Consider the following 15,919-nt stretch of genomic DNA (forward strand, 5'->3'; position numbering starts at 1 on the left):
GCTCAGTAGAGCAGACAGCTCCACTGAGCATGCTCAGCAGAGCTGTCTGCTCTCTACTTTTCTTCAAGTCTGTTTGATTTCTCTTCGGTTTGTTGTGAATTTTTTTATTCCATTTCAAAAAGACTCTTTTGATCTTGGAAGGAGGAGTCCACCCGAGAACAAAGACGGCGTCTTCTGCTGGAACCGCATCAGGAGAACCGTGGGAACGTGGCGGGAAAGTGACTCCTGGACGGTGAAGCCGAGCTGCTTCCATCCAAAGCTTCACCTGTGTGACTCTGTCTGGTCCTGACTGACGCTGGAAATGTCTCCTAGTCGGACCAGCCGGGCGCTGGCGTCCCACAGCCTCCTCGCCGCCTCGTCGTCCCGCCCCTCTGGGGCCGCCTCCCTCTCCTCACAGTCACTGCAGACACACAGAGGTTGACCTGAGAGAATTTGTACCTCTTTGAACGCCACACCTGATGCTGACAGCCTCACCTGAACAAAACCATCTGACTCATTTGGGTAAGAAGATGTTCCACCCAAAACCACTAAATATCCTGCCCCCCACCCCAGAAAACCCACAACAGTTCAAAGGTGGGTCTGAAATACCTGAAGTAGCATCCGGACCGATCCTCCAGACCCGGGGTCACGGCACAGAACAGGGTGGTCTGGCAGCCCTGCCATGGCGTCTTCATGAGCAGCAGGGCGGGGAGCCTCAGCAGCGCCCCCAGCAGGGGGAACCAGCTCTCCACATGACGACCCAGCTCGGTGCGGATGACGCCCGGGTGGAGACAGAAGGCCGATACACCTGAGCCTGGAGAACAGGTGAAGACAGCAGGTGCAGTTGGGTTCTGACACAGCTGGTTCTGGAGGAACCAGGACCTCTGGGTTCTGCTGGTTCTTACCTTTGAGCCGGCGTGCCAGATCCCGAGTGAACAGGATGTTGGCCAGCTTGCTCTGCCTGTAACTCTCCAGAGCGCCATACGGCCGCCGGCTGAAGAAAAGGTCGTCAAAGTCGATGCGACCTGAGGATGAAAGAGGCGGCCTTTAGCTCCAGAACCTGGACCAGGACACAGATGTCCCAGATGCTCTGGAAGGATTGGGTGAGATGTCAGCAGTCTTACCCCCCCTGTGGGCAATGGATGATACATTGACCACGCGGCTGGGGGAGGAGCTTCTCAATTTCGGCAGCAGCAGATTGGTCAGCAGAAAGTGACCCAGGTGATTGACAGCCAGCTGCGTTTCGAACCCATCCTCCGTCAGCCGTTTTGGACACATCATGACTCCTGCAAACAGCTGCAGACTCAATCTGGGGCCCGTGGAGGGCTGACAGGTGGGAAGACAGATGGAATCACAGGTAGGCTGACAGGTGGGCTCACAAGTGGGCTCATTAGTGAGCTCACAGGTGGGCAGACTGGTGGGCTCACAAGTGGGCTCATTAGTGAGCTCACAGGTGGGCAGACTGGTGGGCTGACAGGTGGGCTCACAGGTAGGCTGACAGGTGGGCTCACAAGTGGGCTCATTAGTGGGCAGACTGGTGGGCTCACAGGTAGGCTGACAGGTGGGCTCACATGTGGGCAGACAGGTAGGCTCACAAGTGGGCTCACAGCTGGGTTCACAAGTGGGCTCACAGGTGGGCAGACAGGTAGGCTCACAAGTGGGCTCACAGGTGGGTTCACAAGTGGGCTCACATGTGGGCAGACTGGTGGGAAGACAGATGGGCTCACAGGTAGGCTGACAGGTGGGCTCACAAGTGGGCTCATTAGTGGGCAGACAGGTGGGCAGACTGGTGGGCTCACAGGTAGGCTGACAGGTGGGCTCACAAGTGGGCTCATTAGTGGGCAGACAGGTGGGCAGACTGGTGGGCTCACAGGTAGGCTGACAGGTGGGCTCACATGTGGGCAGACAGGTAGGCTCACAAGTGGGCTCACAGGTGGGTTCACAAGTGGGCTCACAAGTGGGCTCACATGTGGGCAGACTGGTGGGAAGACAGATGGGCTCACAGGTAGGCTGACAGGTGGGCTCACAAGTGGGCTGACAGGTGGGCTCACAAGTGGGCTCACAAGTGGGCAGACAGGTAGGCTCATAAGTGAGCTCACAGGTGGGCTCACAAGTGGGCTCACAAGTGGGCTCACATGTGGGCAGACTGGTGGGCTGACAGGTGGGCTCACATGTGGGCAGACAGGTAGGCTCACAGGTGGGCTCACAAGTGGGCTCACAAGTGGGCTCACAAGTGGGCTGACAGGTGGGCTCACAAGTGGGCTCACAAGTGGGCAGACAGGTAGGCTCATAAGTGAGCTCACAGGTGGGCTCACAGGTGGGTTCACAAGTGGGCTCACAGGTGGGCAGACTGGTGGGCTGACAGGTGGGCTCACATGTGGGCAGACAGGTAGGCTCACAAGTGGGCTCACAGGTGGGCTCACAGGTGGGCAGACTGGTGGGCTGACAGGTAGGCTCACAAGTGGGCTCACAGGTGGGTTCACAAGTGGGCTCACAAGTGGGTTCACAGGTGGGCAGACTGGTGGGCTCACAGGTAGGCTGACAGGTGGGCTCACATGTGGGCAGAGAGGTAGGCTCACAAGTGGGCTCACAGGTGGGTTCACAAGTGGGCTCACAGGTGGGCAGACTGGTGGGCTCACAGGTAGGCTGACAGGTGGGCTCACATGTGGGCAGACAGGTAGGCTCACAAGTGGGCTCACAGGTGGGTTCACAAGTGGGCTCACAAGTGGGTTCACATGTGGGCAGACTGGTGGGAAGACAGATGGGCTGACAGGTGGGAAGACAGATGGGCTCACAGGTAGGCTGACAGGTGGGCTCACAAGTGGGCTGACAGGTGGGCTCACAAGTGGGCTCACAAGTGGGCAGACAGGTAGGCTCACAAGTGAGCTCACAGGTGGGCAGACTGGTGGGCTGACAGGTGGGCTCACGTGTGGGCAGACAGGTAGGCTCACAAGTGGGCTCACAGGTGGGTTCACAAGTGGGCTCACAGGTGGGCTCACAGGTGGGCAGACTGGTGGGCTGACAGGTGGGCTCACATGTGGGCAGACAGGTAGGCTCACAAGTGGGCTCACAGGTGGGTTCACAAGTGGGCTCACAAGTGGGCAGACTGGTGGGCAGACAGGTGGGCTGACAGGTGGGCTCACAAGTGGGCAGACAGGTGGGCAGACAGGTGGGCTCACATGTGTTCTCACCTGCGTTGTTGATGAGGATGTCCAGTCTATCCTCGGTGTCCAGAAACTCTTTGGCAAAGGTTCTGACAGAGTACAGCGACGCCAGGTCCAGGTGCCTGACGACCACATTCCCGTTTCCTGTGGACTTCCTGATCTCTTCTGCTGCTTGCACCGCCCGACTCAGGTCCCGGCACGCCATGACCACCCGGGCCCCTGCTCAGCAGAACAAACACACCTCACAGTCTGACCACGATGGGGAGGGAACCCTGAAGGTCTGAACAGATCTGAGTACAGCGGCTTCAGACGCCCAAGGAGATCCCGGGAATCTGGGTCTCCCCACGAGGACCAACGGCTCGGTTCTGAAACTGCAAGGATTCCAGTCCAGAGCAGGTTTGGACCACATACAGGTCCCAAGTCTGACCCCACAGCAAACCTTTTCCTGTCCGTCTGACACGCCACGACCGTTTCTTCCGATCCAGAACCAGAGCAGCTTCTCTGACGTTTGGCTTTCTTTTGCCGTCCACAGACAGAGAGCGGCCCCCCATCCCGCTCAGCCCGGCAAACCGACGGCCCAGAGGGTCTGTGAGGTCAGGGGGAGTTGGTGCTGAGGTGGGGAGGGGGGGGGGGGCGCACAATGTTTGACCTCCCACCCCGTCAGGTCAGCATCATGAGAGACACTTCAGCCCAAACGGTTTGGTCGAACCTCAGCATCAACATTATGGACGGCTGTGGGTGAGCGGGTCGTCCAATGATCGAAAAGGTTGGTGGTTCGATCACCCCAGTCAACTGTCTTTGTGTTTTTGGGCAAGACACTTCCCCCTCCCTGCCTCCAGCGCGGCTCCACTGGTGTGTGACTGAGTATGAATGTCCCGGTGATGTCAGAGGGGCCGTAGGCGGGAACTGCCAGTCTGCCCCGGGGCAGCTGTGGTGACCATCACCAAAAATGAATGAATGATGGACACACTGGAAGACATTTGAGATCAATCTAATCCAGTACTATTATTGGATGTTCTGAAGTTCTTCTCTTATCAGACACGGTTTCTTCCACATACCTGACATCTTTCCACGGATGTCTTCCGTCTTCGTCAGAGTCGTCTGAACGTGGAAAACGTGACTTTGTTGATCAAATCCTCTCACTTGGATTCACTTTTTTCTTATTTGAATCGTTTGATTAAAACCAAAACACTAAATCTGCCATTTTTCACTTATACAACATTTCTGTTCCTCGAGACCAAAGACGATCGTTGTGAGATCGTAAACGGATAAACCGCGCGTTTGGACCGGCGGACTAACCTCTGCGCGCCAGATCCCTGCTGGTCTCCTTCCCAATGCCACTGTTTGCCCCTGTCACCAGAACCGTCTTTCCATCCAGACGGATGGTGCAGCGACAAACACCTCCCCCTATCCACCTTCTGAGCGCCGCCACGCCTGCAGCAGAGAGACGGTCCTGACGTTAATCTGACAGCAAACCCCATTTTCTTGATGGCAAAGCTGTGATCCACGTCAGCCGTAGTCGGGATCAAGATCTGCATCAACACATCTCCACGGTCTTGTTCCAGTCCTCTAACTTGGATAAGATCTTGGGTCAAAAGTGGAAATCATAGTTTCAGTCGGGACAACCAGAACCTGAAAAACAACCAGAACCTACAGATCAGAGAGAACCCAAGTGCTGCTCCACACTTCATCCAAAGACCCTCCCAGACAGTCCAGTCTGCGGTACCGGGCCACGGCACAACCAGGAACTCCCCCAGAGCGGCACCCTCCATCCCTGCAGGTCAGAGCTGACTGAGGTCTGAGACCGGCACCGTGGGGGAGGGACAGATTACTGGATTAGACCAGATTATGCAGCACAGGCTTGTTCTGGATTAGCTGCAGTCAGAGAGCAGACCTTTACCTCCACCCGGTCCACTGGACCAGAACTGACACTGTAAGGAACCCTAAGCCCCCACCGGGGGCAGCAGCTCCTAACAGGGCAGACGTTCCAACACTTTCAGGGACTTTGGTCTGAAAGATGGAGGTTCTGGGTTTGGGAACCAGGAACTGCTGGGTTCCTCATTTTGGTTGTTGATAGCCAGAGGGAACTCTGAGAAACTCTGCTAATCAATTTGATTGACATGTGATTAATGGGAGTTTCAGCAGGGCTACATGGTGGTGTAGTGGTTAGCAAAAGAAGGTTCAAATCCCACTGGCGTTCTTTCATGTTCTCTCGGTTCATGTGTGCGTCTCTCCAGATTCCTCTACAGTGCAGAAATATAATAGTTCAGCGGTACGTCTGTTGTGTGTTTGAGATGCTGTTATAGGCTGCTGAGCTGTCTGGGTTAACCCCGCCTCTATCCAGGGGGTTATTCCAGAAAGCAGGTAATGCTAGTTAACACGGTAAGTTTGAGGCTAATGAAAAGGATAACCTCAGCTTTCTGTTCCAGAAATGGAGGTATGTTTCAGGGTAGTTCAAGTTGCCATAGCAACTCATGCTCTGAACATAACCTGGTCGGGAGCAAGTTTAGTTGAAGGTTAGTTTGTTTACAGAGAGGTGAAGCAGCATGGCGTGTCCATTTGAAGATGATTTAGTGGATGAAGAAGCTTAGATAATACTTTTTCCACAGTGAGAGGGTGAGAAGACCACATATGGATGTTGGGAAAATTCAACTTTTTCACTTTGATCTAACTAAGTTATTTGCTTCAGTTAAGATAAATTATTTGTTTGTTAAGTCAGTTTAAAAATAACCCGTATTTATCAGACAGTTATTTTACTTTCATTCAAATTAATTCAATTAAGTAGGTGTGACTTTGGTGCTGCTGTTAGATCGGCACCGCAAGGGATTGTGGGATACCATTCCCTTTGCCTGTCTGGACGGATTTGGGTTTAAGTTTGGGGTTTTTATAAAATGTGTTTAGTTGTTTAGCTGTTTTAGTGTGTTTCACCGTGTTTTGCCGAGTTATTTTGTCCTACTATGCTTATGTCTCTGCACCTTCTGCAGTGAAGGAGAGGATGATGAGTTTATATAGCACCCCTACCGATTATTAGGATGATGACTAAGACGGACAATTCTTTAATGAATTTGTGCGCAACGTGCATTTTTTCCTCGTTCTTTTTATTGTTATAAAAATGAGTATATCTGACGGCTCATACTTAGACATATGAGAGATCAAGAAATATAATTAATTAAGATGGAAAAATTATTAATTGAATTGGAGTAATATGACATTTAGTTTGATAAATACATAAATTTGAGTTGTAGAAACAATTATTGAGTTTTATAGATGTAATAAATTAGGTTGAATAAATTTAACTCAATTACTTGTTACCAATAGAAGTATTTCATTTAAGGTGGCAAAATTGGATAAGTTATATATATATATATATATATATATGCGTCACAAGGAAACTGGAAATAAGATCAGAAACTTGTGCGTTTACTTTGTCTGTTCTTCTACTACAAGCAGAAACTATTTCTTCTGACGATGCAGCTGTGTTACTTTTTTGATGGACGTATAATCTTCATACGCCGTCATTAAAATCTCAGACTCCGTCTCACTAAAGTATTGCGCTCTCTTTGGTTCTCCACGCGTTTCCATGGTGACTCCGGAAATCGGCGATCTATTGAGAATGTCTTTATGTACCTTCCGTGAACGTGCATTAACCCAGGGTTACCAAGTCGAGCGCAATTACACTAACTCATACCCGGTCTTTTGGAACCGACATACCCAGAGTAAGCAAGTTCAGGTGGATTTCAGCCAGAGTTCAGGGTTAAAGTCAGGGTAGTTTAAACATGCTTCCTGGAATACCCCCCTGATCTGGAGCAGGTTTAGTTGAAGGTTAGTTTGTTTTCAGAGAGGTAAAGCAGCATGGCGTGTCCATTTGAAGATGATTTAATGGATGAAGAAGCTCAGATAATACTGTCCATCATCCATCCATCTGTCCGTCCATCATCCATCCATCATCCATCCATCTGTCCGTCCATCATCCATCCATCTGTCCATCATCCATCCATCCTTCTGTCCATCATCCATCAATCTGTCCGTCCATCATCCATCCATCTGTCCGTCCATCATCCATCCATCGTCCATCCATCTGTCTGTCCATCATCCATCCTTCTGTCCATCATCCATCCATCTGTCCGTCCATCGTCCATCCATCTGTCTGTCCATCATCCATCCATCTGTCCATCATCCATCCATCCTTCTGTCCATCATCCATCAATCTGTCCGTCCATCATCCATCCATCTGTCCGTCCATCATCCATCCATCGTCCATCCATCTGCCTGTCCATCATCCATCCATCTGTCTGTCCATCATCCATCCATCCGTCCATCATCCATCCATCTGTCCGTCCATCATCCATCAATCTGTCCGTCCATCATCCATCCATCTGTCTGTCCATTATCCATCCATCTGTCTGTCCATCATCCATCCATCCGTCCATCTGTCTATCCATCATCCATCCATCCATCCATTCATCTGTCCATCATCCTTCCATCATCCATCCATCCGTCCATCATCCATCCATCTGTCTGTCCATCATCCATCCATCTGTCCATCATCCTTCCATCATCCATCCATCTGTCCGTCCATCATCCATCAATCTGTCCGTCCATCATCCATCCATCTGTCCGTCCATCATCCATCAATCTGTCCGTCCATCATCCATCCATCTGTCTGTCCATCATCCATCCATCTGTCTGTCCATCATCCATCCATCCGTCCATCTGTCTATCCATCATCCATCTGTCCATCATCCTTCCATCATCCATCCATCTGTCTGTCCATCATCCATCCATCCGTCCATCATCCATCCATCTGTCTGTCCATCATCCATCCATCTGTCCATCATCCTTCCATCATCCATCCATCTGTCCGTCCATCATCCATCAATCTGTCCGTCCATCATCCATCCATCTGTCCGTCCATCATCCATCAATCTGTCCGTCCATCATCCATCCATCTGTCCGTCCATCATCCATCCATCGTCCATCCATCTGTCTGTCCATCATCCATCCATCTGTCCATCATCCATCCATCCTTCTGTCCATCATCCATCCATCTGTCCGTCCATCGTCCATCCATCTGTCTGTCCATCATCCATCCATCTGTCCATCATCCATCCATCCTTCTGTCCATCATCCATCAATCTGTCCGTCCATCATCCATCCATCTGTCCGTCCATCATCCATCCATCGTCCATCCATCTGCCTGTCCATCATCCATCCATCCGTCCATCATCCATCCATCTGTCTGTCCATCATCCATCCATCCGTCCATCATCCATCCATCTGTCCGTCCATCATCCATCAATCTGTCCGTCCATCATCCATCCATCTGTCTGTCCATTATCCATCCATCTGTCTGTCCATCATCCATCCATCCGTCCATCTGTCTATCCATCATCCATCCATCCATTCATCTGTCCATCATCCTTCCATCATCCATCCATCTGTCTGTCCATCATCCATCCATCCGTCCATCATCCATCCATCTGTCTGTCCATCATCCATCCATCTGTCCATCATCCTTCCATCATCCATCCATCTGTCCGTCCATCATCCATCAATCTGTCCGTCCATCATCCATCCATCTGTCCGTCCATCATCCATCAATCTGTCCGTCCATCATCCATCCATCTGTCTGTCCATCATCCATCCATCTGTCTGTCCATCATCCATCCATCCGTCCATCTGTCTATCCATCATCCATCTGTCCATCATCCTTCCATCATCCATCCATCTGTCTGTCCATCATCCATCCATCCGTCCATCATCCATCCATCTGTCTGTCCATCATCCATCCATCTGTCCATCATCCTTCCATCATCCATCCATCTGTCCGTCCATCATCCATCAATCTGTCCGTCCATCACCCACCCGTCTGTCCGTCCATCATCCATCCATCTGTCTGTCCATCATCCATCCATCCGTCCATCATCCATCCATCTGTCCGTCCATCATCCATCCATCTGTCTGTCAATTAGGGCTGCACGATGTGAGGAAAACTCGCGATATGCGATATTGGTAATTAATATTGCGATAACGATATAAATTGCGGTATATAAACAAATAGCAAAAAAAAAAAAAAAAAAACGTCATTTCCATTTCACTGCAACAGTTTAAAAGTTATACTACAAATGACCCTTGTCGACGTAGGAGGCAAACATCAAACATAAAAGGGCTCATCTGATTGATCAAAAACGTAAACGGGTCCTTCTGATTGGTTAAATGCATAAAGGGATTTATTTCATTTGTTCAATATTTCCAGCTGCCATGACATTGTTTTAGCACATTTAAGGTAACCATTTATTGCGATTCTCGCCGTCTTTTGCGGTATGCATATTGCACAGCTTGATTTCGCGATAACGATAAATTTGCGGTATATTGTGCAGGCCTACTGTCCATCATCCATCCATCCTTCCTACATCATCCATCCATCTGTCCGTCCATCACCCACCCGTCTGTCCGTCCATCATCCATCCATCTGTCTGTCCATCATCCATCCATCCATCCGTCCATCATCCATCCATCTGTCCGTCCATCACCCACCCGTCTGTCCGTCCATCATCCATCCATCTGTCTGTCCATCATCCATCCATCCATCCATCATCCATCCATCTGTCTATCCATCATCCATCCATCCTTCCATCATCCATCCATCCATCCTTCCATCATCCATCCATCTGTCCGTCCATCACCCATCCGTCTGTCCGTCCATCATCCATCCATCTGTCTGTCCATCATCCATCCATCCATCCATCATCCATCCATCTGTCCGTCCATCATCCATCCATCTGTCCATCATCCATCCATCCATCATCCATCTGTCTGTCCATCATCCATCCATCATCCATCCATCTGTCCGTCCATCATCCATCCATCTGTCCATCATCCTTCCATCATCCATCCATCCATCATCCATCTGTCTGTCCATCATCCATCCATCCATCCATCCATCATCTATCCATCCATCATCCATCCATCTGTCTGTCCATCATCCATCCATCCATCCATCATCCATCCATCTGTCTGTCCATCATCCATCCATCCTTCCATCATCCATCCATCTGTCCGTCCATCATCCATCCATCTGTCCGTCCATCATCCATCCATCTGTCCATCATCCTTCCATCATCCATCCATCCATCATCCATCTGTCTGTCCATCATCCATCCATCCATCCATCATCCATCCATCTGTCTGTCCATCATCTTTTGAGAGATTTCCTTGCGGAAGAGATTTCTGCTGTCAGGTCACAACAAAAAGGCATTCTGGACTTCATTGAGGAGGTGAAGGTTTGGCGGGTCCAGAAGCAAGAGCAGGACCAGAAGATTGCCTTTCTGGAAAGAAGGGTGATGGAGCTTGAACAGTATACACGGATGAATGATGTGGTAATCACAGGCCTGAGCGTCAAACCCAGATCATACGCCAGAGCTGTGACCACCAACAGAGACGGAGAGCCAGATGAACAAGACATCAGCTCTGTGGAGCAACAAGTTTTGGGTTTTCTAAGGGAAAAAGGAATCCAGCTGGACTGTGACGGCATCGAGGCTTGCCATACTTTGCCTAGGAAAAATGTGAAGGATAAACCAGCCATTGTTATGAGGTTTGTCAATAGAAAGCAAAAGGCTGCTCTGCTGAAACAGGGCAGAAAGCTGAGAGGAACAGATGTTTATATAAACGAGCATCTTACAAAACACAATGCTGATATAGCAAAACAAGCACGTTACCTAAAGAAAAGAGGAAAAATACAAAGCACCTGGACAACTAACTGTAAAGTGTTCATCAAGCTCAACGGGAGCCCCGAGGAAGCTAAGGTGGTGTTGATTAGGGACATCAAGGATCTGGACAAATATTAAATATCTTCTGATATTTATGAGCCTTCTGGAAATTGAGGTAATACACTTACACTACACTTTTCCTCAGATCAAATGTCAATACAACCTCAACCGTCAACACCAGGAACACAAAACATAAATTCTTATTCTGACCAATTAAGGATGGAATCATTGGATTACATTGATCACAATTTACAGGACATGGAATATGACATTGACCCAATCAACCATTTCTTCTCTGCCATCACAGATAATTGCAGTTATTACACTGAAGAGCATTATAACGTCAACATTAAATGTAAAGATAAGTTTTCACTTGTTCATTTCAATAGCAGGAGCATGTATGCAAATTTTGATAACATTAAGGAATACTTGTGCAATTTTTCCACAACGCTTTAGTGTGATAGCAATCTCAGAAACGTGGTTCAATGCAGAGAAGGGAGTTGAAAACTTTATTTTGGAGGGTTATGAACTCAGATACTGTAACAGACTAAACAAAGGTGGTGGAGGAGTTGCTCTATATGTGGATAAAACTCTGCATTTCAGAGTAGTGAATAGCATGACAGCTGTTGTTGACAATATGCTTGAATGTTTAACAATCGAAATCTCTCAAGAAAATCAAAAAAATATAGTTGTTAGTTGTATTTACAGAACACCAGGCTCAAATATGGAAATGTTTACAGGCTGGATGGAGAAAATGTTTGTGGATAAAAATAAAGTAATTTTTGTATGTGGGGATTTTAACATTGACCTATTAAATCCTCATAAGATTAAAGCAGTTGAAGAATTTATTAACACCATGTACAGCATTTGCTTATTTCCAAGAATTACAAAACCAAGTAGGATAACTGCAAGTTGTGCAACATTAATTGATAACATATTCTCCAATGACACTGAAAATAAAACAGTTAATGGGTTGCTAATTAATGAAATCAGTGACCATCTTCCAGTTTTCACAGTATATGACAATAGTTATGTCAACCACAAGTTGCATTTCTCAATGGGATACAGACGAATTAAAACAGAAACCTCCATCAATGCATTTAAAACTGAGCTACTTGAGCATAATTGGGATGTGATTTATCAAAAAGAAACTGTTGATGAGGCTTATGATTATTTTTTGCGGATATTTGGTTCGATGTATGATAAACATTGTCCAGTTAAAAAATTCAAGGAAAAAATTAAGTATTTCCATTGTCCATGGATTACAAAAGGACTGCAGAATGCATGTAAGAAAAAGAATACTCTTTATAAAAACTACTTAAAAAAGAGAACAAAAGAGGCCGAAATTAAATATAAAAAATACAAAAATAAGCTAACGCAGATCATAAGAACATGCAAGAAGGAATATTATGGAAAACTTTTAGAGGAAAACAAAAGTAATATCAAAAAAACATGGGGCATACTTAATACTATTCTAAGAAAGGGTAACAAGGAAGACTCCTATCCAAAGTATTTTATTAGTAAGAGTGAAGAAATAGATCAAAGGGAAGAGATTGCTAAAAGATTTAATGATTTCTTTGTAAACGTGGGACCTGAGTTAGAAAAGCAAATCCCGGATCCAGGAACATTTAGAAAGGATGTGCAAATGTTAATTGACAGAAATCCCAGTAGCATGTTTCTTAACCCAGTAACTGAAAATGAAATATTAAAGACCGTGAGAGGAATGAAGGGTAAACTCTCTACTGATGTTAATGGCATTGATATGGCCTTGGTGAAAACAGTAATCAGTGGAATTCTGAAACCGTTAGAATATATCTTCAATTTATCATTCCAAACAGGTTCATTTCCTAATCAAATGAAAATTGCAAAAGTTATACCATTGTACAAAACCGGGAACAAGCATCACTTCACAAACTATAGGCCAGTTTCTATGTTACCGCAGTTATCAAAGATTTTGGAAAAAATGTTCATAACCCGATTAAACTCTTTCATCGAAAAGCACAAGATACTGGACGAAGGACAGTATGGGTTCAGGTCAAATCGATCAACATCACTGGCCCTGATGAATGTAATAGAAAATATAACAAATGCTATTGATAATAAAAAACATGTAATCGGGGTATTTATTGACTTAAAAAAAGCTTTCGACACAATTAACCACTGTATATTAATTCATAAATTGGATCGGTATGGCATTAGGGGGTTAGTGCTAGACTGGATCAGAAGCTATTTGAGCAACAGAAAGCAGTTTGTAAAGGTTGATGGTGCTTGTTCCCAATGTTTGGACATTGTTTGTGGTGTCCCTCAGGGGTCGGTTCTGGGACCAATATTGTTTATTTTATATATAAATGATTTATTTCAGGTTTCTAACAAATTACGGCTAGTTCTATTTGCTGATGATACAAATGTGTTTTGTGATGGGGATGATTTGCAGCAACTCATTGAAATTGTTAAGAAGGAGATGGAAAAACTGAAGCTGTGGTTTGATGTAAATAAGCTTTCACTAAATTTAAGTAAAACAAAAATGATGTTATTTGGTCACCATAAGGGTAAAAATATTGACATTGACATGCACATAAATGGGGTGAAACTTGAAAGAATTTATGAAAATAAATTTCTTGGGGTCATAATTGATGACAAACTTACCTGGAAAGCACATATTAGCTACATACAAGCTAAACTATCCAGAAGTATTTCTGTCTTAAATAAAGCTAAACTGGTTCTGGACCACAAATCACTCCACATGTTATACTGTACATTAGTTTTACCATATTTTTCTTATTGTGTAGAGGTTTGGGGGAACAACTATAAAACAACGTTACATTCACTTTCAATACTTCAGAAGAGAGCAATACGAATCATACACAAAGTCAGTTACCTTGAGCACACAAATAAATTATTCATAGAATCAAAATTACTCAAATTTTACGATCTAGTAGAGTATTGTACCGCTCAAATAATATTCAAGGCCAAAAACAACTTATTACCCACAAATATCCAAAGGTTATTTATTACAAAAGAGGAAAAATACAATTTTAGGGAAAAAGATACATTTGTCATACATAAAGCACGTACAAATAAAAAGAGATTCTGTGTTTCAATTTGTGGAGTGAAGTTGTGGAACAGAACCAGTAAATGCTTGAAACAATGTCCAAACATAAAAGAATTTAAATATAGATACAGGAAGATGATCATGGATAAATATGTGCAAATACAAAAAAATACAGAATGTCAGCATTTATAAATCTGCATACTTTGACAATACGTTTTGTTATTCATTTGTATGTTGTTTGGAAATGAAAATTACATGTATATATGTACATATACACTTGGGTAGGGCACTGGACTCTGATGGTGGGAAAGTAAGGGCTTAGGGTAAAGGGGGGTGAGAGTTTATAAGATTTTTCTTCTTCTCACTCCCTTTTGGACTGGTGTTTATATCATTTTGTTTTGTTTTGTTTTGTATAATTTACTTGTCTTTTTCTTGTTTTTGTAAGTTTTGTCTCGTTCTTGTCTTATTCTGTTATTTTACATTTGTTTCACTAGTCCAAAATAAAAAAGACTACTACTACTACTACTACTACTACTACTATCATCCATCCATCCGTCATCCATTCATCTGTCTGTCCATCATCCATCCATCCATCCATCATCCATCCATCTGTCCGTCCATCATCCATCCATCCATCCATCCATCTGTCCGTCCATCATCCATCTGTCTGTCCATCATCCATCCATCCATCCGTCATCCATTCATCTGTCCGTCCATCATCCATCCATCTGTCCGTCCATCATCCATCCATCTGTCCGTCCATCATCCATCCATCCATCCATCCATCTGTCCGTCCATCATCCATCTGTCTGTCCATCATCCATCCATCCATCCATCCTTCCATCATCCATCCATCCATCCTTCCATCATCCATCCATGTCCCCATCCAGTCCCATCTGTGGTCCCAGGGTTGCTGGAGCCTATCCCAGCTACTGTTGGCTGAAGGCGATGTGCAGCCAAACAGCTCAGCTGTCAGCAAAATAATGAATAAAAACTTCTCCCAAAGAAATATTTTGTCTTGATTTGTCAAGTTAGAAACTTCCTGTTCAACCGGCCGGACTTTGGGAACATGAAGAAGATGAAGGAACGTAAAGAACGCTGTGATGAAGATGTGTCAGTAAAACCTGTAGAGAGTAAAAATGTTCTGTAAGGAACTCTTAACTGTTTAGATGAAACCGGAAGTGTGATGAGCAGAGCGGGAACGGGAGCGGTGCTTCGCCCGGGAGGAGGGGGAGGCTGTAAGAACCAATCTGGAGCTGCCACGTCATACTGACCGCTGAGTCTGCCGCTGCAGTCTAGATACCTGCATGTAAACACAGCTCTCTGTCCAAACGTTTGGGGGGCGTGTCTTGTTGACGTCATGCGTCCATCCTCGTGCTCCCAGGACGAAGCCTCAATTTAGAAAAATCTATGATATGGGTGATTTCGTGACGTCATTTAAAGTGGCTCCGCCCAGCCAGACAACAACACAAGCCCGCTTTCTGGCAGGAAGTGACGTAGGGAGCATGCCAGACAATGCAGAGCTCTGACGGGCACAGAAGGAGGAAGGCCCGCCTCTGCATGTCGAACCAAACGCGGTTGCAGAAAACCCGTTCGGCAGAATCCGTCCCGCTGCAGGTAGGTCCAGTCTGCTCGGCCCGTCCGCGCGGGCACGTCTCCTCTGCCGTGCACGAGCTCGGTGCTGCCGGGGGGGCGGTTCAGGTGCGCGGCAGACCCAATGCACGGCGCGGCTGGGAACCCAGTTCTGACCCATTCCAGAACGGATTCTGGTTAAAAGTGACCCACTTCGTGACTGTTGACCTGGCTCCTCCTGGTCCCCGCTCCCGCGCGGGTTGGACGGGTTCCCCCGGCTGTGTTAAGGCGCGTTTCTCAAACAAAAAGAGTCCAGCCGCTGCGAGGATCGCCCCCGGCGGCCATAGCCGGTACTACAACCGTGTGCGCGTGCGCAAAGGGGC

At 46.7% G+C, this 15,919-nt stretch overlaps 1 protein-coding gene across 4 annotated transcripts; it reads right to left on the reverse strand.

Annotated features, from left to right (window-relative positions):
• Window positions 1-88: 88 nt before the first annotated feature.
• LOC101167436 (retinol dehydrogenase 12-like) lies at window positions 89-15,431 on the reverse strand. Of its 4 annotated transcripts, none has more exons than XM_020701879.2 (7): window positions 15,127-15,431; window positions 4,443-4,577; window positions 3,171-3,362; window positions 1,104-1,265; window positions 885-1,004; window positions 589-793; window positions 89-400 (listed from the first exon to the last, which is right to left on the reverse strand). In XM_020701879.2, exons 1-7 carry the CDS (start codon window positions 15,230-15,232, stop codon window positions 262-264), a joined length of 1,059 nt encoding a protein of 352 aa, XP_020557538.1. In that variant the 5' UTR covers window positions 15,233-15,431; the 3' UTR covers window positions 89-261. The 4 variants fall into 4 exon arrangements, with proteins under 4 accessions (XP_020557538.1, XP_011471657.2, XP_020557541.1 ...); XM_011473355.2 differs by lacking the exon at window positions 15,127-15,431 and adding an exon at window positions 4,798-5,543; XM_020701882.2 differs by lacking the exon at window positions 4,443-4,577.
• Window positions 15,432-15,919: the final 488 nt, after the last annotated feature.

This window comes from Oryzias latipes, chromosome 16 (assembly GCF_002234675.1).
Source record: "Oryzias latipes chromosome 16, ASM223467v1".
Classification (NCBI taxonomy): Eukaryota; Metazoa; Chordata; class Actinopteri; order Beloniformes; family Adrianichthyidae; genus Oryzias; species Oryzias latipes.

Bases quoted from the DNA above. Each gene is read 5' to 3' on its own strand.
- LOC101167436 (XM_011473355.2), bottom strand. From the start codon at position 4,915: ATGGAGGGTGCCGCTCTGGGGGAGTTCCTGGTTGTGCCGTGGCCCGGT. The intron at 4,578-4,797 runs GTAGGTTCTGGT...TCTCTGCTGCAG, and splicing joins ACTTGGGTTCTCTCTGATCT to GCGTGGCGGCGCTCAGAAGG. The intron at 794-884 runs GTAAGAACCAGC...CCTGTTCTCCAG, and splicing joins TCTGGCACGCCGGCTCAAAG to GCTCAGGTGTATCGGCCTTC.